The 23014-nt window shown below is 42.5% G+C and overlaps 1 protein-coding gene across 2 annotated transcripts in view; it reads left to right on the top strand.

Annotated features, from left to right (window-relative positions):
- Nucleotides 1-20401: 20401 nt before the first annotated feature.
- Nucleotides 20402-23014, top strand: part of GALNT7 (polypeptide N-acetylgalactosaminyltransferase 7) — a 147237-nt gene continuing 144624 nt past the window's right edge. Inside the window, exon 1 of one of the 2 annotated variants that reach the window (XM_043565600.1) lies at nucleotides 20402-20669. In XM_043565600.1, the coding sequence (XP_043421535.1) occupies nucleotides 20544-20669 (126 nt within the window). In that variant the 5' untranslated portion in view covers nucleotides 20402-20543. The remainder of the gene's footprint in view (nucleotides 20670-23014) is intronic. The other variant, XM_043565609.1, reaches the window with a different exon arrangement.

The following is a 23014-nucleotide window of genomic DNA, read 5'->3' as shown; positions in this document are numbered from 1 at the left end:
GAAGACATGAATAATTGGTTCCAAGGACAAGTCAGCAGCTATATATGTTTGGGGAAATATGCAGAATTTGGATATGCAAACACAGGTATGTCTGCAGACACAGATATGCAGAACTTGATTGAAGAAAAGGAAAAAACAAGATGGTAGCAAGATACTCAACTATATTTGAACCTTAATATATTGGTTTAGTAAGTTTTTTATTTGTGTCTGGCACTCATATCACGTGATTTCGCTGTTGCTATATTCATTTCCACACAGTAATAAAGCATTAGTGGCAAACTAGAAAGCAAGGATATTTGCTTTCTCATTCTCCTACCCACTATCTCCCTTTACCAACTGTATCATACGTCGTGTATTGATTGCTATGACAAACAACCCCCAACCTCAGGGACCTAATGCAATACAGGTTCATTTCCTGCTCCAGTCACGATCCAGTGCAAGTGCAATGGGAGGGAGAGGGGGAAAAATATTCCATGTACTTCCTCAGAGTGGCCTCTTTCCATCCCCCAAACCTCAGTCTTTCCTTCAATTCTGTGCCTCTGATGCTCAAAGGAAAAGACAGGACTTGGAGGCCTGTGCAAGATGATTTTTAGGGGCAAACCTACAAATGGTGTGCATAATTTTCATTGGCCAGAACTCAGTCACATGACGCCAAGAAGAGAATCTAGGAAATGTGCTAAAGTTGTATGTGTCCAGGAGGAAAAGAGGAGGGAGGAGTCTCTGTGAGGTACCACCATTAGGCTCCCTGAAGGATGTGAATGTGTGCTTTGATGAAACTCCTCTCATAAAACTCTAGTATTCAGGTTTTCAATGTATAATTTTCTGGTATTTTATGCTTTGAAACAATTATTCTTAAAATTTATAGAATTAAGAAAGGACTTTACTGAATCTTGGTTAAAACTGCCAATAATCTCAGGGGCATCTGGGTGGCTCAGTTGGCTAAATATCTGGTTCTTGACTTTTGCTTGGGTCATGATCTCACAGTTCGTGGGTTCGAGCCCGGCAACAGGCTCTGTGCTGACAACATGGAGCCGGCTGGGGATTCTGTCTCCCTCTCTCTGCTTCTCTCTCTCAAAATAAATAAATAAACTTAAAAAAAAAAAAACTACCAATAAGCTCTGAACTGGGTGGTAGACAATAGGCCCCAAATAAAGACAAAAGACGAGTCTGGAGCCGCTGTGAGTTACTGAGTGAGGTTGTGATATTATTAAAATCACTTGTGCTTAAACACTGGGCAATCAGTGAATGCAAGTTTATGGAAACTCTAAATGGTAATGTTCCTCTTTTAATTCACTAATCCTAAAGTATGAGGATGCATATTTAAAATGATGCACAGTTTTGGGGGCACCTGAGTGGCTCAATTAAGTGACTGACTTGATTTTGGCTCAGGTCATGATCTCATGGTTCGTAGGTTTGAGCCCCACATTGGGCTCTGCACTGATGGTGTAGATCCTCCTTGGGAGTTTATCTCTCCCTCTCTCTCTGCCCCTCCCCTGCTCTCTTTCTCAAAATGAGTAAATAAACTTAAAAAAAATAAAATGATGCACAGTTTTTAAAAATGCCTACTTGTATGCAGTTACGAATTCTTATCCATAGCACCTTCTATCTGCAATCAACATTTTTAAAAGCACATGAAATAAAAACAATTTGCACTTTAAAATGTACATATATAACACAATGGATTCAATAACCCGGCACTTGAGACTGAAGAAAAGAGAAATGTAATGAAAAATTCTGATTTGTAATACCGAGATTTCAAAATTAAAGAAGCAAAACAAAATCCACAGCATCAACAGATTTGAACTATTTTCCCCCTTGATTGATTTGCCTGTCTTATTAAGCATTAAATGACTTATGAAATCAGATATCACATATTCATTTGCAATGTGTTATTTAATTGACCTATTTCCAGGCAAGAGACATACCTTTAGTCACTAGGTGGATTTCAAAAGGGCAATTGGTGGCTGAAATATGATTTAATGCTGAATTAAGGAATTGCAGTAAGTTATTTCCTCTCGATAACATGTCTGATTTAAGATCTTAGCTTATGTAATTGAGGATTTTCTTTAGATTGTATGGACAGATTATTAATCTCCTGTTTTCCCAACTTTGGTTAACAGTAACTGATTATTGTACAATTCTATTTATTATATTTCACTTTTCCTTTCTATGCTCTTAAATTGCTGTTCCCCCAAAAATTTGCTTAATTTTTTTCTTATTATATATTATCCATAAAGAGTTTCATGGAGAGCTATGCTCATTAGCATTTTCTTTCTATTTTTCTTTCTTTTTTTTCTTTCTTCCTCCCTTCTTTCTCTCCTCCCTTCCTCCCTTCCTTTCTTCCTTCCTTTTTAAACATAAAGAATTAACTAAGATGAATCATGGCAGTGAATCTCCTTGTTAATTCATGATGTGAGCCTCTATGGCATAACACTAAGTGAAAGATGCCCAGTAAAAGAGCATTTTCACACAATTCTAAGAGAAAAAAAAGAGAGAGAGATTTGAAAATGTTTATAAAATGCAACTTTAAATTTTTTATTAGAGGTAGTGGTAAGAAGAATGGCTAAGAAATACTTTCCATAACCATTAATCATTTCATTCCGATTTTCCAGGCTATAAACCCCTTAAGAACAGGACTTTGCATCCTCCGTCTGGTACAACGAGGCACTCAGTATTTGTTGAGTGAATGTATCAATGAAATCATATAAGAATGGTAAGACATGACACCTTAGCATGTTTCAAATACAACAAGAAACCTGTTCATGTTGAGATATGAAAATTGGTGTATAGCATGTTAAGAAAGCTGTATAAATTCCCTTAATACTATGAATAGGTTGTTTAAGTCCTTTTAAAACAGAAGGCAAACTTGGGGCATCTGGCATATGGTTGGCACTCTTATCTTTCAGCAAAGAGTAATTTGGTACCATAAAATTGACATTCAGGGGTAATCTTTTTTAAAAATCGAAACTCCCCAGTTCTCTTATCCGTGGATATGATCCCGAGACCAACTTAGTTGCTTATTAAAACATTAAGCCATCTGTAGAATGTCTGTTTGCAGACAGACCATCTCATTTAGTTTTGTCCTCTTTTTTCATCGCATTAGTGTAAACAAGCCCTCCCGTAACCACAGCTCTGAGAGTGCCATGAGCAAGCACTCAGCACATAATTCACTTGCCCATTGAATCTTCGTTAGCGCCCGTCGCAAGGCGTGTATGCCTTTGAATACAGCAGCTATTCACAGACATATGTTGAAGAAGTTGAAGAAGAGCGTCAAGTAGGAGAGCACTGGCTTCTCTTTCCCCCACTCTACATTTAGGAAAACAACTATGTGTGCCTTCTTCACATTATCAGGTGAGATGAGGCCGAGGGGATCTAAGCTGAAACATGCATATTCTGGGGTATTTAGCTAATGCTAGCGCTCTCTGCGGCTTTCAGTCCGTACCCATTGGCAACCTGTTTCCCTCCCTCTCCCCTCGTCTTTAGGATTACTTCTAAAAGCCTTGGTTTGGTGTAGTGATTGCCCATCCTGGAACACTCACGCCAACCTTAAGGACTTCTTTCTCTTCTTTATCTCATCTCAGGCAGTCTGCATAGGCTCTGCCGCACACCACCTCCTTGATTGGGTGACGCCCATTAGTCTGTCAGTGTTCTCTTAAACACCCTGTCTTTCAGGAGGTCTTTGGATACACTAGATTAGGGATCATTAGGCACCTCCACGGAATCATGTACGGGATCTGAAGTATTTCTTATCATAATACACATTATATAATTTAATGCCTACCTTCCCTCTGGGCACATATGCTTTGTGAAAGTAGGGGATTTTCTGTCTTGTCCACAGCTGTATCTCCAGCACCCATGCCCAGTTTACAACTACTTCACTAAACTGAACAAATTAAACATGTCTTCCGCTTGAAATAGAAGTAAAGGGAACCCTGGACTGGAAGTTTGTAGGAATGGGTTCAAATCCTTACTACCAGCACAATGGGCTTTCAGGCTAGGTTACTTTGACCCTGGTCCCCCTCTTCCAACAAAGCAAGTAAAATAGGTTAATTTAGCTTGCTCGTATCCAAGTTTGTGAAGGTAAGAGACTCTTGCACTCTAATAAATTGAGGAGAGATACTTTGGTGCAATGTGGCTGAGAAGACCAACAATCAAACAATAGTCTTTCCCACAGTCTTTCCCACATTGTGAGGACTGCCCTCGATCGTGCAGTTGGAGCTGCTCAGTGTTAACAGGCTGGGCTGCAGGTCTGCCTGTTGGGGATACACAGCCCAGTGATTTCCCAGCTTCCTGACCAGAATGGGCCAAGGACTACATCTCTCTGTTGCTTCCCCTGCAGTGCACGCAAGACAGAATCATTTTTGTTATTTTATTTATGAACTCTAGCCATTACCCTTCGGCGCCAAAGCAACTGAAATGTACATTTGTGGGTCTCTGCGATTCTCATTTAAAGTCTAACGAGGTCAGTCAAAACTGGCCAAATTCACCACTTATTATTTATAATTTACATCCTACTTCAAAAAAGATGAAGCAATTTAGAGTAACGCATGGAACAGGCTGTTTAAATCAAGTAGTGACAACAGAAAAGCTCAGATACCGTTAGACAAGAGGGAGAACAGTACAGCAGGACATCTGATCACCGGAGCAATCAACATATAATAGGGCTTAGGGTCCAAACATGTAAAACATGGGGTACATGGAACACTTACTGTAGGTCCTCAATCCAGAGTGTTTCCTTCCTCTATTTTCCTGCCCTTTACCTCTATCTTGTAGATGTATGAATATTTTTTTTAGATAACAAAAGGGGGAAAAAAACCAATTCGTAGTTCTTCAGTGGTAGGCCAATCCAGAAAAATTTTAATTAATTTCTTCTTAGGTGTCATCCTTTCCAGTTATTCATTTCTTGGTTCAATAATTAAAATACGCCCAATGGTCAAATTACATGATGGAACGAGTTATATATATAATGGAAGTTCAGTCACATCTAATTCGTAATAATAACAAATAGCTCAGCTGGTGTGTTTACGGTCATCAGTATTCAGGAAAGGGTTTATTCCCAAAGTCTGTGCCCCACAATGAATGCTAATGTACATCAGCCGTTGTTCTATGGAATCATCCAAAGTCTTTGTAGATAGGATTTTTGTTGAAGATTCTCATTTTCTTTTAAAAATACCAGAAAAGAAAATATTGTAGGTTTTTCACCTTAACCTACCTAATGTAACCTATTAAGTCATTCTGCTTTGCTATAGATCTCAACTATTATTTTGCTGACTTTGCCCTGTCTTTACTTGTTCCCATCCCTTTCTTAACACTTGGCTTTAAAAAAATGAGAAACTTAATAATAATGACTACTGAGCCAGAAGTAACAAAGAAACCATGCCCTTACTTTTGAACAAGACATAAATCATCCCAAACAGGTTTCTAGCCTAAGTATTTCCCCAGACATAGATTCTACAATTCCCTCTGTATTTTTTATTTTAGTGACAGAAACCCCAAAGTTTGTCTCTTGTCATTCAAAAGGAAACCTCGTATAAAGTGTAAAAATTATGGACCAGCTTTTATGGCTGTTGTTGTTTGTTACTTATCATCTCTGGGAATAAGATTATGATCTCAAGAAACAGATATCTCTTTACTCATTTCAGCTATGTGCAAACCAAAAACTTCTGGTCTTTAAAACATGCTCCATAGAGGGGCGCCTGGCTGGCTCAGTTGGTAGAGCTGTGACCTTTTCTTTTTTTTTTTTTTTCTTTTTTTTTTCTTTTTTTTAGAGAGAGAGAGCACGAGTGGGGGAGAGGGTCAGAGGGAGAAAGAGAATCTTAAGCAAGCTCCATGCTCCATGCAGAGCCTGACACAGAGCTTGATCCCACGACCTTGGGATCATGATATGAGCCAAAATCAAGAGTTAGATGCTCAACCGAGACACCCAGGCACCTTGAGCATGTGACTTTTGATCTTGGGGTTGTGAGTTTGAGCCCCACATTGGGTGTAGAGAGTAAGTAAATAAAAATTAAAATAAATGTCCCATATATAACTAACTTATTCTATTTTGTCATAGAAACATTCTATGTCGCACCAGTGGGCTTCCATTAAAAATGGGGTGGGTGTAGGGGAGATAGAGTATTCACTGTTTAAAAAAAATGCCAAAAAGATAAGTTAACTTATATAACGATTAAACATATATATATTAAACATATATAATGATTAAACATAGGGGAGATAGAGTATTCACTTTTTAAAAAAATGCCAAAAAGATAAGTTAACTTATATAACAATTAAACATTCACTGTTTGGTATCTATACATGAACAGAAATCACAAAACTAGTTCATAAATCATAAAACTAAATACTCTATTGGGTGGAAAAACCCTTCTACACATAGAAGCTTGAACCTAAAACATGCAATAGGAAATATAACATATGATTGGTCAGTTATTTCTACACTTGATCTTAGCCAAAAGACTGAGAAACGATGATAGGTTAGTTATTTCTAAAGGGAGGTAGACTTGGGGGGTAGGGATAATTAAGTAGAACACAAATATTTTTTATTTTGCTAATTATGTATTTATTTTAATATGTATAGAAAAATTAATACTATGGGGTGCCTGGATGGCTCAGTTGGTTAAGTGACTGACTCTTCATTTCTGCTCAGGTCATGAGATCAAGCCCCGAGTTGGGCTCGGTGCTGAGCATGGAGCCTGCTTGGGATTCTGTCTCTTTCTCCCTCCCTGCCCTTCCCCTCTGCTCTCATTCTCTCTCAAAATACATAAATAAACATTAAAAAAATTAATACCACAATCCCATGATTTTACTCATATCATTGCTTAGTACAAATCAAATTTTATAAAAGTATATAATTTTAATTAAAAAAATTGAAGCAATAATATATATATTACTCCAGGTATGACTAAATGGTCATATATATTACTAAATGGTGTAAACAGTACCCTAGAAAGTGTGGTAATTCAGCTAATCAGTTGCCACATTTCAATAGCATCACTAAGGAAATAACTGTTCCTTAATGTTTTATTCTAAGGCTTTTCCATTTAATTATTCCATTCAGTCATACTGGTTCAATGAATATGCATTAGGTATCTACTGTGTATAAGGCCTCTGATGGGTAATTTCCAGGAATATAGAAATCTTTTAAAGACACACCATTTTCTTTCTTTTTACATTTTTTGATGTTTATTTTTAAAAGTAACACTTTCATTATTAATAATTTAGATAAGAAAGAAAAGTGTTGAGAAGATTCCCAACAATCCCACTATTCACATAGAGATCAAAATGCTAATGGGTTATTACTTTATAGTCTCATAAAAGTGAAAATCATTATTTCCCTTGTTAATAGAGTTGGAACCAAAGTGCATTTACTCTTGTATCATGTTTTCCCCCCACTTAATATTCTATTGTTTCCATTTTCCCATGTTACCAAATATTTTCTAGAACATGGTTTGAAGGACCAAATACACCATTTACCTATTTACTTACCAATAGACATGTAGCTGAGTTCTGGCCAATAAAATCGAGCAAAAGGGATATCCACCGCCCCCTAAACCTGGCTTTTAAAACACCTCCTAGGCATCCTGTGTGTGCTCTTTTTACCCTAAATTACTAGCTGGATGCAAAGAATACAGTAGAGAATGTGGATTATTTAGGGGACGGTAGATTCACTGAACGGGAAGAGCCTGTGTCTCTAAAGGAGATCTGCATGGAGGCAGAGTCCCTTCCTCACCCCTCAACCAACCACCAGAGAGGAAGGGACTGTGACATGATACATTTTTATTGTACGAAGTCCCTGAAATTTTGGAGTTGTTTTTCATAGTAATTAGCCCACCCAAATTCATTTATGTTCTTCCCCTATGTCTTGAAAACTTCCAAACTCGTGTTCCCTCTTTCTGTAGCACTTCCTCTATGGGCCTTACCTTGACATTTTCAGTTTACTTAATCTCACTGAAGTCATTCATCTAGTGGTCAACTGGTTGCGTGAATGCACTTGATTTCACTTACTGCCACTTCTCAAATCCAAAGCAGGAGAGGAGATTGCTGTGAATGATTCTGCCCAATAAAACACATTTTCTATCAAAGATTTATCTGATAAGATACCTCAGGATCTTCTTCTCCACCATCTCTCTAGTTTTCTAACATGCCGTGTCAAAATGTTCGTGAAACACACAATCTTCAGGAGGTACTCCAACCAGGTCACTGATACTACACTTGACTCCTTTATTTGAGGGGATTCTACTTCCCAGGATGCAACAAATTGCCACCTTTGAGGGTGAATCTCTAAAGGTTTTGTTTCAGGAGTGAAATGATTGAACTTATATTTAGAACAATAATTCTAGTAGTGGTTAGAATGGCTTTAAGAAACAAGAGATTGTAAGATGGGAACTTGATAAAGAAACTGCAAGGGACACTGAATCATAGCAGCGGGAATAGATAGATGCAAAAGGAAATATCAGTGATAGAGTGGTCCTGACTTGTTAATACCTGAGTCTGGAAGGAAAAAGTGAAAGAAACCATGGAAGTTGTCTTAGAAATTTCTTTTTAAAGTGTCAATGGCTAAGTCAGGAGCCTAGGGGAAATAAGATGATTTGGTGAGAAAACAAATGAATTATACTCTGGAAAGCCTGACTCATAAGTTCCGGGTAGGAAATGTCCTGTGGTCTAATGCTCAGAAAACAAGTCTGTGCTAAAAGTTCAGGTATGGCAATTATTCACATAGTTGAAATCTTGTAAATGGGTCAATCGAGGCAAATATTAAAAACTGAGGAAAAGAAAAAGAACTAGAACTGAGTTCTAAATGATGCTGTCCTTGTAGATTATAGAATTTAGTGAGCAAGACAGAATGAGTGGCTGAAAGATGGAAAAAGAACCAAGAGTCCAGAAGCCAAGGGATGAGAAAAGTCAATAACAATTCTAACGTGCTGTTCAATCCATCCATTAATTTAAAATTTTTTATCTATATTTTTTTGTTTCTGGAAATTAGATCTTTTCTCAATTTCATTTGTATTTTCAGAGCTCTTTTCATTTCTTAAAATGTATTAAATATGATTATTTTATAGTGTCCCATAATTCCAAATGCTAAAATTTTTATGCACCATATTTTGCAGTATATTGTTTCAGCTGTGAGCAACTCATTTTCTTAGGGACCACAGGAACAGAACATTTTTCTTTTTTTTTTTAATGTTTATTTTTGAGAGAAACAGAGAGTGTGTGAGCGGCAGAGGGGAAAAGAGAGAGAGAGAGGGAGACACAGAATCCGAAGCAGGCTCGAGGCTCCAAACTGTCAGCACAGAGCCCCACAGGTGGCCCAAACCCATGATCCATGAGATCATGACCTGGGCTGAAGTCGACTGCTTAACCAACAGAGCCACCCAGGCACCCCCAGAACATTTTTCAAAGCACGAGGTAAAGAGGGTTCTTTCAAAAAGGAGTTATGTTTGCTTTTCAGATGCTTATGACATGATTGGTCCAGGACCACTTTAAATTAAGTTCTTGGTTTGAGAGTTTTCTAGGTGGTCACATCCAGGTGGTGTGAATTCTGGCAAACCAGCATGATGGCTCATATATAATGACTGATTTCTTAGATAGTTGGTGTGGGATGTGTGCAGAGGAAGGTTTCTCTTCAGGTGGTAAGGAGAATGGGTTAATCCCCCCTCACCTGGAGGATGAAACCCTTTGCGGATCCTAGTTTTGGGGGTACCATTAGACTCTTCATTGGTGGGTCCTGAATTTATTTTCTGTTCCTAAATCCTTTAACTCAGCATGTAAGTGATACTGAGGCACCTCAGGTTTGGACTGAGCCCTTAAGGCAAAACACCAGCTTTGGTGTTTACCTTACCCCTCTCTCCTCCATCTTGACCTTAATATTCTCTATTTTCTTGTTACCCAAGGATGCATTAGAAAGATTTAAAAAATGTTTTACCTGGCATTTTCAGTTGTTTTCATCAGATCGGTTGGTCCTGACATCTAAACTGCCATTGTTGTATGGGAGATTTTATTTCCAAACACGAGTGGTTCCACTTAAAATATACTGTATATATGAAAATCTAGAACAAATTGCCGAGTAATTGCTTACACAGCTTTTTAAAATAATGTGTACTGCCAGAGCATTTAAAGAGTTTGTTTTACAGACTATTAATTTAACTACTTGCAGAGAGTCTGGAAGCAAAACAACAAGCTCGATTATTTGGAAACATAATAGTTGAAGAATCATCAAAATATATCCATATTCTGGCCTATTTTAACCATCTCCACTGTCCTAATCCTAGTCCATACTACCGGGAAGTCCCATCCGGATTATTCAAAATAGGCTCCTTCCTTTTATCTTTCTTCCTTCCCACACTAAATCCAGAAGCCAGAGGTTGTGATACTATTTAGATGTAAATTAGATCAGCCACCCCTCCACACTGTCAATGGCTTCCATATGTCTGTAAATTAAAGCCACAGTCATTACTGGGTTCTAACAGTCACCCCTCACTTTCTCAGTTATAGCTCTCCTTCGGTCCTTGCTTTTCCCAAACCGAGAGGGAATGTTCTTCTTAAGGGCCTTTCTACTTGTTGCTCTTTTGGCCTGGGGCCATCTCCCTCAGATATCCATTTCATTTGCTGTCTCATCCCTTTAGGTCTTGTTCAGGTGTTGTCTTCTCAATGACCTTCTCAGACTCCTTAAAATTGAAACCTTCCCTCACTCCCATCCAGCATGATACATCCTGCTTCCCTGCTTTAGTTCTCTCCCTAGCATTTATCTTCTGTGATGCTATTTAAATAGATGAGTTAATCTTGTAAACTCTTGGAACAATGCTTGGCCCATAAGTGATGCACCAGTTTATTGGATAATAATAGATAATGATTTACATATCTTGTTTATTGTCTGACTTCATGAGAACAGACATTTCTGCTCTTATAGCTTACTGCTATATCCCATCATCTAGAATAATGCCTAGCACGATGTATGCTCAAAAAAAAAAAAAAAACTTGAATAGAAATATCCACAAATATACAATAAAAGATCATAGAAAGTGATTCAATTTGTTAAAAGTCATTTTAACACAGTTTGAGAAATAGAATGACATCCTATGAGACCAAGTCCTCAAAGACCATTCTCCAAAAAGAAATGCAATTAAAATCCAAATTTCAAAACTCCTTGCACTATGCCAAAAGGTACCTTTCTCTAAATGACAGTATTTTGAGCTTCTCTGAAGATCAGCACTCCTGGCTCACATCTCCCAGGTGTGACTCCCCAAATAGTCAGTTAATGTAGGACCACACGTTCAAATGAAGAGAAAATGTACTTACTCCTTGTTCAGTTGTTAGAAAATAACTGTGAAGAAGATAAAGTTTCCAGGCATCAGTAAGATGCAGTGTGGCACAGTGGGGAAATAATAGGTTTGGAATTCCTAGATATCTACTCCTGGCCCAGCCCCTAATTCCTGGATCATTTAGGATAATCTTTCTGCAGGTGTCTCTGTAGTCTACACAGGCTGTAGTAAGACTATAATCTGTAGTAAAATCAGGTTATTTTTAGTGATGGATTATTTGCATGCAACGTCATTTAGCTCCTTTGAAATGTCTGAAGCAGCTTTGAGGCATAGTCCATTACTTAAAACAACCCACTTATAATCAATAAAAAAAAAAAAAAATTCAGAATACGATGCAAAGAACTTCTTCGTTGTTCCTGTCACATGCCTTTTAGGTTGTAGTTCGCCTCAGACAAGCACAAAAATGTTCCTTCCTCCTTGGCTCCTCCCTCCTGGTCTACCCATCTTCACATCCTTCTAGAGGTCCTGTTATCCAGCTACAACCATCACTGTCAGACCAGCGAGATTCAGCAAAATGCATTGCTCAGAATCTCACATTCTTTTTTTTATTTTTATTTTTTTTATTTATTTTTTTAATTTTTTTTTCAACGTTTATTTATTTTTGGGACAGAGAGAGACAGAGCATGAACGGGGGAGGGGCAGAGAGAGAGGGAGACACAGAATCGGAAACAGGCTCCAGGCTCTGAGCCATCAGCCCAGAGCCCGACTCGGGGCTCGAACTCACGGACCGCGAGATCGTGACCTGGCTGAAGTCGGACGCTCAACCGACTGCGCGCCACCCAGGCGCCCCTAGAATCTCACATTCTTTAAGCAGAGTTGCACACACACAACCTGATACCTTCAAGACAAACTAGCCTCTGTTTCTGTAATACTGATAATGTCTCAGAGCATCATTTTGATGCAACAGGGATGGGATGAAAAGAAACTATGTCAGGAGAGGGACAGAGAACCCCACCTGTCATATGTAAAATGGGAGATTCGGCTAGACTCTAATTTCCCTTCAAGTGCTAAAATTTGAAATTCACTGAAGAAAGACTGAAGTTCTCAGCAGAGTGTGGTTAAATGACATGAAAGAAGCCTTTAAAACTGAAATTTGTGAAGGTATCACTCCAAGTCCTATTACAGTTTGTGCATATAAACCTTGGCATCAGTGAACACACAGGTAGTTTCATTTTTTTCTTTTTTTTTTTTTTCTCAACGTTTATTTATTTTTTTTGGGACAGAGAGAGACAGAGCATGAACGGGGGAGGGGCAGAGAGAGAGGGAGACACAGAATCGGAAACAGGCTCCAGGCTCCGAGCCATCAGCCCAGAGCCTGACGCGGGGCTCGAACTCCCGGACCTCGAGATCGTGACCTGGCTGAAGTCGGACGCTTAACCGACTGCGCCACCCAGGCGCCCCCACACAGGTAGTTTCAAATAGCTATCAGTTTATTATCGAGGAATTAAAGTATTCATTTTGGTCAGATAAAAATGTAAAACAGTGTCCCCTCCTATCCCAGCTCCCAAAAAAGGGCAAAGCCACTCAACTCTAAAATATGCAAAAAACATTTAGCTATTATCCTCTCTTGAGATCTGTTTATTAGAAATTATTAAAACATGAGAAAGAAAAAGTGTCTCCATTTCTAATCACACTATCAAGCTGTACTGAAACTCCTACTAGAGATTAGGGAAAACTAAGGCAAAGATTTTCAAAGCTGAGGGGAAGTGGGGGCAGTGTGTAGCAAGAAGGGAGCTTCAGTTCCTAAGATCTGTATTTTTAGTGACAGAACTACCTGGCATATTTTTAATTAGTTGTAAGTAAGATTAGGTTATTTTTAGTGATGGACTATATCTAGAAGCTTTTTCAGACACCTCAGAGGAGGTAAGCAGAGTTGCACACACACAAAAAGATTTTTAGACTACAGAGAGATTATGCAGAGACATCACCGCGAATGATCCAGGAATTGGAGGCGGGACAAGACTACGGATCCAGTAATTAATTCCAAACTTCGTATTTCCTCACTGTGCCATACTGCATCTCGCTAATGTCTGGAAATTTCACCTTTTCCTCAGTTATTTAACAACTGAACAATGAACAAGTACATTTTCTCTTTATGTACCTACATGCAATATCTCTTCTATTACCCAACGCGTCCACACTTCCCTATGCCTACAACCCAGAGTGAGCGCGTGAAATACACTTTCACCCATTGGCTCTCACATTCTGAGCATCTCTTGTGTGCTGGGCACCATGAACATCTAGGACTACAACAACCCATGGAAAGAACATGGCCCTTGTCCTTAAGGAACTTGGTCTAATGGGGGTGACAGACCACTGAAAGAGCAATTACAAGAGTTCTGAGAGCACGAAGCAGGGGCCCCTAATCTCGCAAAGGGTGGGTGGGGTCTGAAGAGAACCGTCAGGAGGTTTCTGAAAGAACTGATACATAAATTGAATTGAAGGGATGATCAGAAGTTTGGTAGGAAGGAGTCGGTGCTGAAACTGAGTGCTCCAGGTAAGGGAATAACACGCGCGAAGGCCTAGACGTGACAGAGAACTTGGCCTGTTCCACAAATGGGGAGAAGGTCAACGTAGCTATAGTTTAAGTTGGAAACGCAGAGGTCATTGACCGGCCACGAGGCTGTGGGGGTAAGTAGAGGCAAGCTCACAAAGGTCTTTGTAATAAGTTGAGAAATCTGGGTTTCATACTACAGGCAGTGGTAAGCTGCTGAACAGGTTCCACACAAGAGAAGTAAGAGATCAAATTTGTTTCAATCACCTCTTAAATAAATGGTTAAAATCGGAAGAACACTTCTGAATTACGGGAGTCCGAAAACAGTGCTGAATTATAAGGAGTCTGCTAGTGTCAAATCTAAGAGGGCTTCTAAATAAGCGTTTTTGCCTTCAAAATAGAAACAGTAATCCATGTCAGAAAAAAAATGTCTAAAGGCAGAATTTTACTTTGCTGTATTCACACTAGATTGAAATAAATAAATAGATTTACAAGTTTCAACCATGCATTAACATGACAGGACAGTCTTAGAATTTCAATATTGAAAGGAGTTAAAGATCATCCAGTCCAACTCCTTTATTTTATAGTTGGAGACAGTACACAGACTATTTCTCTGCGAGATAATCAGAAATAAGTTATTATTTAAGATCTGGATTCCTTTTGAAAGATTTCAGCATCTCATAATGAAAACCACATAACTGAGTCGCTACAAATAATAAATGAAAAAAACTACTATTCTGACCCAGATACTTGATTCCCAGTGGCTTCTGTTTTGAGGTCTCTGTCTCTTGCCTTCAGATCTTTCATTCTGGAGGGAGACAGCTGCCACATCATAAGCAGTCTTGTGGAGAGGCCCTTGTGATGAGGAACTAAAGTTTCCCACCAATAGCCAGTGAGGAAGTGAGACCTGCCTGTTGGCTTTTGTTTTTGTTTTTTAAGTTTATTTATTTTTGAGAGAGAGAGAGAGAGAGAAAGAATAAGTGGGGGAGGGCAGAGAGAGAGGGAGACACAGAATCTGAAGTAGGCTCCAGGCTCTGAGTTGTCAGCACAGAGCCTGATGCAGGGCTTGAACCCACGAACCGTGAGATCATGACCTAAGCTGAAGTCCGACACTGAACAACTGAGTCACCCAGCCTCCCCTCAATTGTCTATAATTCTGAGTAACATTTATAAGCTAATTAAACTTTTCTCTTTTTTAATTTTAACATTTATTCATTTTTGAGAGAGAGAGACAGAGTGTGAGTTGGGGGAGAGGCAGAGAGACAGAGAGAGACACAGAATCTGAAGCAGGCTCCACACTTGATGCAGGGCTCGAACCCATGACCCCTGAGATCATGTCCTGAGCTGAAGTCGAACGCTTAACTGACCAAGCCACCCAGGGCCTCTGCCTGTTGGCTTTGTGAGTGAACCTAGAAGCAGAGCCTCCAAGCCCAGTTGAACCATGCGATGACTGTAGCCCCCGCTGATTGCCTGGCAACAACCTCATGAGGGACCCTCAGCCAGAACCACCCAGCTAAACCACTCCCGCTTTCCTGACCCTCCGCAACTGTGAAACAACAAAAGTTTGTTATTTTAAAGTGCTGAATTTGGGGGTAGTTTTTTACGAGGTAAGACATAGCTAATGAACATGGCACAAATTAATATATTCTTAACAAACTAAAATTATCAGCACGTTAAAAATACCTAAATAGTAATTCTTTTCTAAAAGATAAAATACATTCTTGGGGCGCCTGGGTGGCTCAGTCGGTTGAGCTTCCGACTTCAGCTCAGGTCATGATTTCACAGCTCTTCAGTTTGAGCCCCACGTTGGGCTCTGTGCTGACAGCTCGGAGCCTGGAGCCTGCTTCTGATTCTGTGTCTCCCTCTCTCTCTTAGCCCCTCCCCCGCTCATGCTCGCTCTCTCTCTCTCTCTCTCTCTCTCTCTGTCAAAAATAAATAAAACATTAAAAAAAATTTTTTTAAAGATAAAATACATTCTTGACTTAAAAGTACTATCACTGGTGTTCATCTTTGAAAAGAGGTGATTAGATTATTTACAGAGTAGATAATAGGAGATTTAACCAGTAATTTATAGGTCACTGATTCTAATTTAACCTAAGTTATTGGCAGCCAGACAAAGTGAAAATTGAAATTTGGTTGCAGATGGTAATTGCCCATGGCTACATGTTGCCATTTCAATACAACTTAATTTCTTTCTTTTTTGGGAGGGTTGGGTTGGTGGGGGAAGGGGGGGATCTTAGTAGATACAAAAATCTCTATTTAAATTAAATTACCCCTTTCCTTTTGTCCTGAGTGGCCCTAGTAGGATGCAGATTAAAGGGGAAACATCAGACTACCAGCTGCTGCTGTTGACAACATGCAAAGTAATCAGTTTTCTAATTAAATAAAACCTCTGAAGTTTTACCTTCAGAAGGAGAACCTCCAGCTAAGGAGGAAGAGCAGGTGACATGACCCTGACTCCTCATCTACCTTTCTTCTTCACTTCATATTCTCAATCCAATTATTCATTCAGCATTTCCATCAGAAAATATTTACTAAACCCTTTCTGCACACTAGACACAGGAATATAATGATGAACTAGATAGACATCTATCTATCTATCTATCTAGACATCCACCCTCATGTACCTTTTAATCTGGGAATGGAGAAAAAAGTTAAGCAATTACAATGTAGCGGTCATTCACAGCGAAGGAAAAGTGCAAGGTGCAGCCGGAGCACCTAGTAGGGTACCTATCCCAGTCTGTTGGTTAGAGAGGGACACGGGGAGTGGGGACGGATGTGGGAGGGAGCGGGGGAAAGCGTTCTATTAAGGTGTCATTTCAGGGGAACTCCTGTACAAAGGCCTGAAGGCAAGGAGTTCAAGATACATTTAGAGACTCAGGTTCAGCTTGATTGCAGCATGAAACAGCTGTGGTGAGGGCCCCAGAGGTGCACTGCACCTTTTAACTGTAACCCAAGAATGGACACAATTCCTTCTGGTGGGTTCTCCTTTAAAAGAGCAGACACCAGGAAGAATTTTTTAAAAAATGAACAAATCTTTAGGCCCTGGCCTTTTGCATCCTGTCTGAGAACACTTATTTATATGCTAGCACAGCTTGGTGAGGAGTATGCATGTAGTGGCAAGAATTTCAAGGTTAGAAAGATCTGCTTTGAACCCCAGATTGAGACCAGTAATACCAGCCACACTCAAGGGTGTGCAAAGGTTAAATGAAGCATCTTGCACACATTGGGTATTCACAAAAATTCTCTTCCCTCCCCTTACCTTGCTTCTGAGCCCTCTCTGCTGGCCTCCTAGCCAAAGGTACCATGTCCGGGCCCACTACCTGACTGAGAACAATGGTGTCTTGGCCATCTTTTATGTCCCTCTGGTGCAGTTCCAATCTCTACCCTCTTCCTCAGTGAACCCGGATTAGACAACCCAGAAGTATTCCAGCATAAAAATCCTTGTCATACAACTACTATAGCATTCATTAAAAAAAAAAAAATTATGCCCATATACAACTGAGACTTGTTCTATCCCACTATCCCTACGTTGTATATCTTTATATTTTATTGCATATGTACTTGACCTCCATTATTCCTTTTAATAATATTGTGAAGTATTATAATCACTGCTAGGCAGATAGGAGTCCTAGGTTCAGAGAGGTTAAGTGACTAACCTTGACATAAGCTTTGAATGTAGATCATTTTCTTTTTTTTTTTTTAAGTTTATTTATTTTGAGAGAGACAGAGACAGCATGAGTAGGGGAGGGGCAGAGAGATAGGGAGAGAGAATCCCAAGCGGGCTCCGCACCGTCAGTCAGCGCACAGCCCGATGTGGGGCTTAAACTCACGAAACCGTGAGATCATGACCTGAGCCAAAACCAAGAGTTAGACACTTACCCGACTGAGCCACCCAGGAGCCCCATGAATGTAGCTCATGTTCTAAACAGAGTTGTGTCAACTCTACAGAGGCTACCTCCCAGCAAATGTTGCAGTGGGTGTATATGTGTGTACATATATATACACACACACACATTTATTTATTTTTGAGAAAGAGAGAGAGCGGGACAGGGGCAGAGAGACAGGGTGGGAGACTGAATCCCAAGCAGGCTCTACACTGTCAGCGCACAGAGCATGATGCAGGGCTCAACTTCACGAGAACCATGAGATGGTGACCTGAGCTGAAATCAAGAGTTGGACACTTACTTAACCGACTGAGTCATCCAGACACCCCAGTGCGCATATATTTTAAGGTATACTTTTAGTTTCTTTTAAACATTGCTAGGACTCAGAGAAACATGGGCTTTTACAACTATATATCCACTTGTCGATTTCTAACTTTACGTCCTTCCACAGAAATTTTAAGTTCTCTATGTGCAAAAGTAACGGGGGATTGCAGGGTCTTCTCTGAATGCTGTTTTGACCCAAGAATCATTCCCTTTACTTTAGTGAGTAATAAGTACCACTTTCAATTTGCCTATCTGCCAAGCTATGCTCATAATAGTAAAAATGAAACTTCCTAGTTTGGTAATAATAATAAACTGTCTCCTCGGACTGTGAAAATGAGAGCACAAATGAAAGGTTTAACTACTGCTGGTGGACTACAGCTGCCGATTTCAAATGGAATTATTCTCTCATGTGATCAGAATGAGATCCCTTGAAGGTCACCTGTTCTAAGCCCAGTCTCTGTCTAGGGAACTGTCCACTTTGCAAAAGGAGCCCCTCCTCCCTTCTGAGTAGGTCGAGTTGGGTCCACAATTGATCCTATTCAAACCTACATAAATCTTTCCCCAAGCACCTCTTTCTTTCACTGTTTCTCCAAAGGTGATGCACAGCTTATCTGGATCAGAATCACCTGAGTCCTTATTAACAGGCAATTTCTGGGTTGCAACATTGACCTGAATTGACCCAGCAGCGGGCGTTAGCTTTTTATATTACCCAACAGGTTCATACTTAATCAATTAAATATCCAGGTCTTTTTCACACACACACACACACACACACACACACACACAATTCTTCAGCAAAATCTCCCTCATCTTACGTTAAAAGCAACTGGTTTTTAACTTAAGTGGTTGATAAAAATGCTGAGTCAGATGGGGATATGTGGTCAACACTTGATCTGCCTCTTCCAGGTGGTCTGTATATTAGGCTTATACTCCAATTGTGTACAATGATTCAGCCAGACAAGAATATACCTAACTCTGTTGTAACCCATTCTACATTTCCCCATTTTGTTCACAAGGATATCACTTCAGATATTTTGTGGAAATTCCGAAATTATGGCATCCACGAAATTCCCCAATACACTAGGTAGTGTAACCCAAATTACCGAAGCACATGAAGTTAGTTTGTTACAAATCTTTATCTGGATGATTCAAATTCTCTACTTCATTTAAAAAATTTAAATAACCAGGTTTTCCTTTTCTTAAAGTCCTTCTGATATGAGTCAACATTAGGGAAAAGGATCAAGTTTTACCATCCTAAATATTAGGATAAAATATTAAACATTCTGCTCAACTTAAATAAGGCAATTTAAGATACAGCACACTGATAATGTAATCACATACACTTGGCAATAAAGTGATTGGCATCTTTATTGGAAGATGTGGGCACAGAATTATTCCCTCAGAGTGAAGCATTTGGCTAAACATTTGTCAATATCCTTTCCTGTATAATTTAGGAAGAGGGGTTGAAAAACAGAAATCAAGGAACCTCCATCAAGTGGCAAAAATCAGGTCTGAGGGAGGCAACGAGGGTAGAGCATTGTTTTAAAAACCCCAAATCCTCTGCCTCAGAATACAAACAGCCCAGGAACCAGGTTGATATCTATTAGCACGAGATTGGCTTTCTTCCAATTAGCTCAAGACAAAGTGAAATATTGGCTTTCCAAGTGGGTCCCTCCAGTCCAGTGATATTTGCACATCACACTTGGGCCTTTCGGTTACAAATCCACCTCCTTAAGGAGTCGTGTGAAAAAGCAAGAACAATCAATAAGAAAAAACCCTCCCAGCAATAAATCAGCCACGTGGAGCTGCTGCTGCGGCAGCGGTAGCCCTGACTTCCTGGTTTGCTTCCTGCAAGCCTTACGGCTGGGGTCTCCGGGTAGTGGGTGTAAGAAAAGGAGGGGCAGCCGAGAGCGGCTCCCGGTCCTCTGGGCGTAGAGGGGTGGGTGGCGGCGGGGTGGGGGATCCTGGAGGGCACGGGTGGTAAGGACAGAGTTATGGCCCATAATTAAACCAAAAGTTTGGGAATCTGGAAGCTTTAAGAGCTGAGCAGTGGGGCAAAGGCTAAGGACCAGACCTGGGGAAAGTGTAAGTTAGTTCTAGGGTAACAGGGAATTGTGAAGGGGGTTCTTGGGCACCGTGGTGAGAGAAGAAGGGGACTGCGGACGGGGAAGGGGGTAGGTACACAGAAAGCAAGCTTCGAAGAGCGAGGAGCGAGGCACAAGGGTCGGTTGGAGCTCTGCGGAGGCCGCCGGAGGGAGGCGGGGGGAGCGGCGGCGGCGGAGCGCGGTCCGAGCCGGCGAGCCGCGGGGAGGGGGCGGAGGGAAGAGCCCGGGGGAAGGTAGAGCCAAGGGGAGTTCCGGATCTGGAGCTGGAAAGGGCAGGCAGCGGAGAGGGCGGCAGCCGAAGCGGTAGGGGTGGGGGAGGGAGGAGGTGGAGAGCCGGAGGAGGGGGAAGGAGGGAGGGGAGAGCTGTGGCGGCGGCTGCGCCGGGCTCTGTGTCTCTCGCCGGCGGAGGAAGATGAGGCTGAAGATTGGGTTCATCTTACGCAGTTTACTGGTGGTGGGAAGCTTCCTGGGGCTAGTAGTCCTCTGGTCTTCCCTGTCCCCGCGGCCGGACGACCCAAGCCCGCTGAGCAGGATGAGGGTGAGTGACCCGCCCGCCCCCTCCGGCGGCGGCGACCTGCAACTTGTTTTGTTTGCGCGCGCGCGTGGCGGGAGCAGGGGCGGCAGGGTCGGGGCGCGGCGTTGCGCTGCAGCTCCGCAGGTGGTGCTGGCGCAGCGCGGGCCGATCTGGGGCGCCGAGCCCCGCGCACCGGGTCCCCCGCTACCAGCCGCCGGCCCGCCCCCTCGCCGCCCCTTCCTCCCGCGCTTCCCCGCCCCGGGGCTCCGCTGGCGGCGGCCGCGCTCCACGCCGGGACTGCGGGGCGGAGCGGGAGGAGAGCGGGGGCCGCGGCCGCCCGACCCCCGACCCCCAGACTCCTCAGTGCGGGAACCGCCGCGGTCGCGGCCGGGGGACGCCGGGTTGGTCCAGGCTGCGGCCTGTGGCGCGTGCAGGCCCGAAGGAGGCGAGATGCTGCCGCTACCATCACCGCCGTTCGGGACCAGGCCCCTCGGTGTAGTCTTCCCTCCCGCCACCGCCCGTCCGGGATGCTCGCAGCCCCGGGCTCCCCCGGCCCGCCTGCCTGCCGGGAGTGGGAGGGAGATGGCGCCCCGCCTCCGGCTCGTACGGAGAGCGCCGCCTCCCCCTCCCAACTCCGGTCGCGGGGAGACGGGGTGCGATGTGCGGCGGAGGCCTCGCCCTGGACCGGCCCTTTCTCTCGCTTCCCCGGCGAGGGGAGGGACGGTTGGCCCCGGGTGGCTGAGGGGCGTCCCCTCCGGCTCGGGGGCCCCTCCACCGCGGTCCACGCCGCGCGGGGGAAGTCCCTTCTTCACGAGCGGCGTCGCCCTCCCGCTCGCTCGCTCCCGGCGGCTCTGTCCGCGGGACGTGGGGCCGGTTCCTCTTCCCGGGCGGCGGCAGGGCTGCTCGGGCCGGAAAACTAACTTGTGCCGGCGCCCCGCCGCTTGGCGTTGGCTGCCTGCTCGCCCAGCCCGACGCCGAGGGGCGCCGCGGCGCGAAGCTCCCGGCTTCTCCGCTGGGACGCATTTGTCTGCCGCCCAAGGCGCGAGTGTTAGCTTTGACACTCCCTTGCTTTTGAGGGTTTAGTCAGGCGCCTCGGAACGTTAGTTACCGCGAGCCGCGCCGGGAAGGGGCCGCAGCGACTGCGGCTTCGCCGACCCAGCTGGTTGGCTGCGTACCGGCCTCGGCCCCCGGCCTGATCCGCTCCCAGAAGAGAACCCGTCGCACCCCTCCCCTTCCTCATCCCGGAGCCCGGAGAGCCCCCAGGGCCAGCTGCCCTTGGCGGGGTGAGACAGGGCGTGAAGTGAAGAGTTCAGGGCCACTGAAGCGGCCCAAGGGCCTTGGGAGGAGTTGTGCTCTGTAGTAAATAGTACCTACTGTGTGATCTCCTTTATTAACTTGGCACTAACAGCATCAGAAGTTGGGTGAGAAGGCTCTCTTTCAAGAATAAGAATGCTAGGAAGAGATTTCCGTATCAGTTTCACCCTGTATGATGAAATTAGATTTACCCTTTTAAGTTTTAGTATTTTTTAGACTTCACTGCCTTGGAATCTCTTTATGGTATCTAGAGTGGATTCCTATCTGTATCATCTAAGTTAATGATAATGCAAAGTACCAAGTTTCCCTCTTCATTGTCTTTATGTTTTCAAGCCTCTCGGATCTCATGGACCCATGGTGACCTCTCTTTGATTTTGCTTTCAAAATGATTGATAAGAGATAACAATATTGCAAGGGAGAGTAATTTCAGTCATCAAATGGCCTTTTTTTCCAGAGAGCTGGAAAGGCTAAAGCCCCATTTTCTGGGAGAGAAACTGAGGACAGTTTGACAAAACTTGCCATATTCAGAATGTCTTGCAGTTCAAATGACAAGTCTTTTAAAGAGGCGGTGGAGGATCTGTACCAAAGCCTCTCTCTTTTGAAATACCTTATTATAGTGGATATATAATAAGTGCCCAGCCACGATGCTAATCGCTCAGTAGCAGGTGGTGATACCTGATTTTTGGTCCAACTTACTCGATAGTTTGTCATTGGGTCCATCGTAATTTCTACCATTTGCCAAAGACCGAAGCTAGCTTATTGAGACTTTTAAATGTAAGTAACGTTGAAAAGAATGATCACGTATCAGGAAAGCCAAACCATTTTATTAATTTTACAGACAAACGTTAACTAAGCAATTTAAGGCATAGCTTATAAATCATTAAGAGCATAAACAAGGGACTTTTGCCTCCTTTTACTAAGAACTGTCCTAAGAACTTCTGAGATCTAGCTCTAGAAGAACGTTGCTTTTGGGGAAGATTCTGACAAGTACTCAGATTTTGACTCCCTCCCTTCCCCCTTCTGTTTCTTTTCCTTTGATTATGATTGCAGACATC

Source organism: Prionailurus bengalensis, chromosome B1 (genome assembly GCF_016509475.1).
Source record: "Prionailurus bengalensis isolate Pbe53 chromosome B1, Fcat_Pben_1.1_paternal_pri, whole genome shotgun sequence".
Lineage (NCBI taxonomy): Eukaryota > Metazoa > Chordata > Mammalia > Carnivora > Felidae > Prionailurus > Prionailurus bengalensis.
Note: the sequence above shows the minus strand (reverse complement) of the source record. Positions and strands in the feature narration are given on the sequence as shown.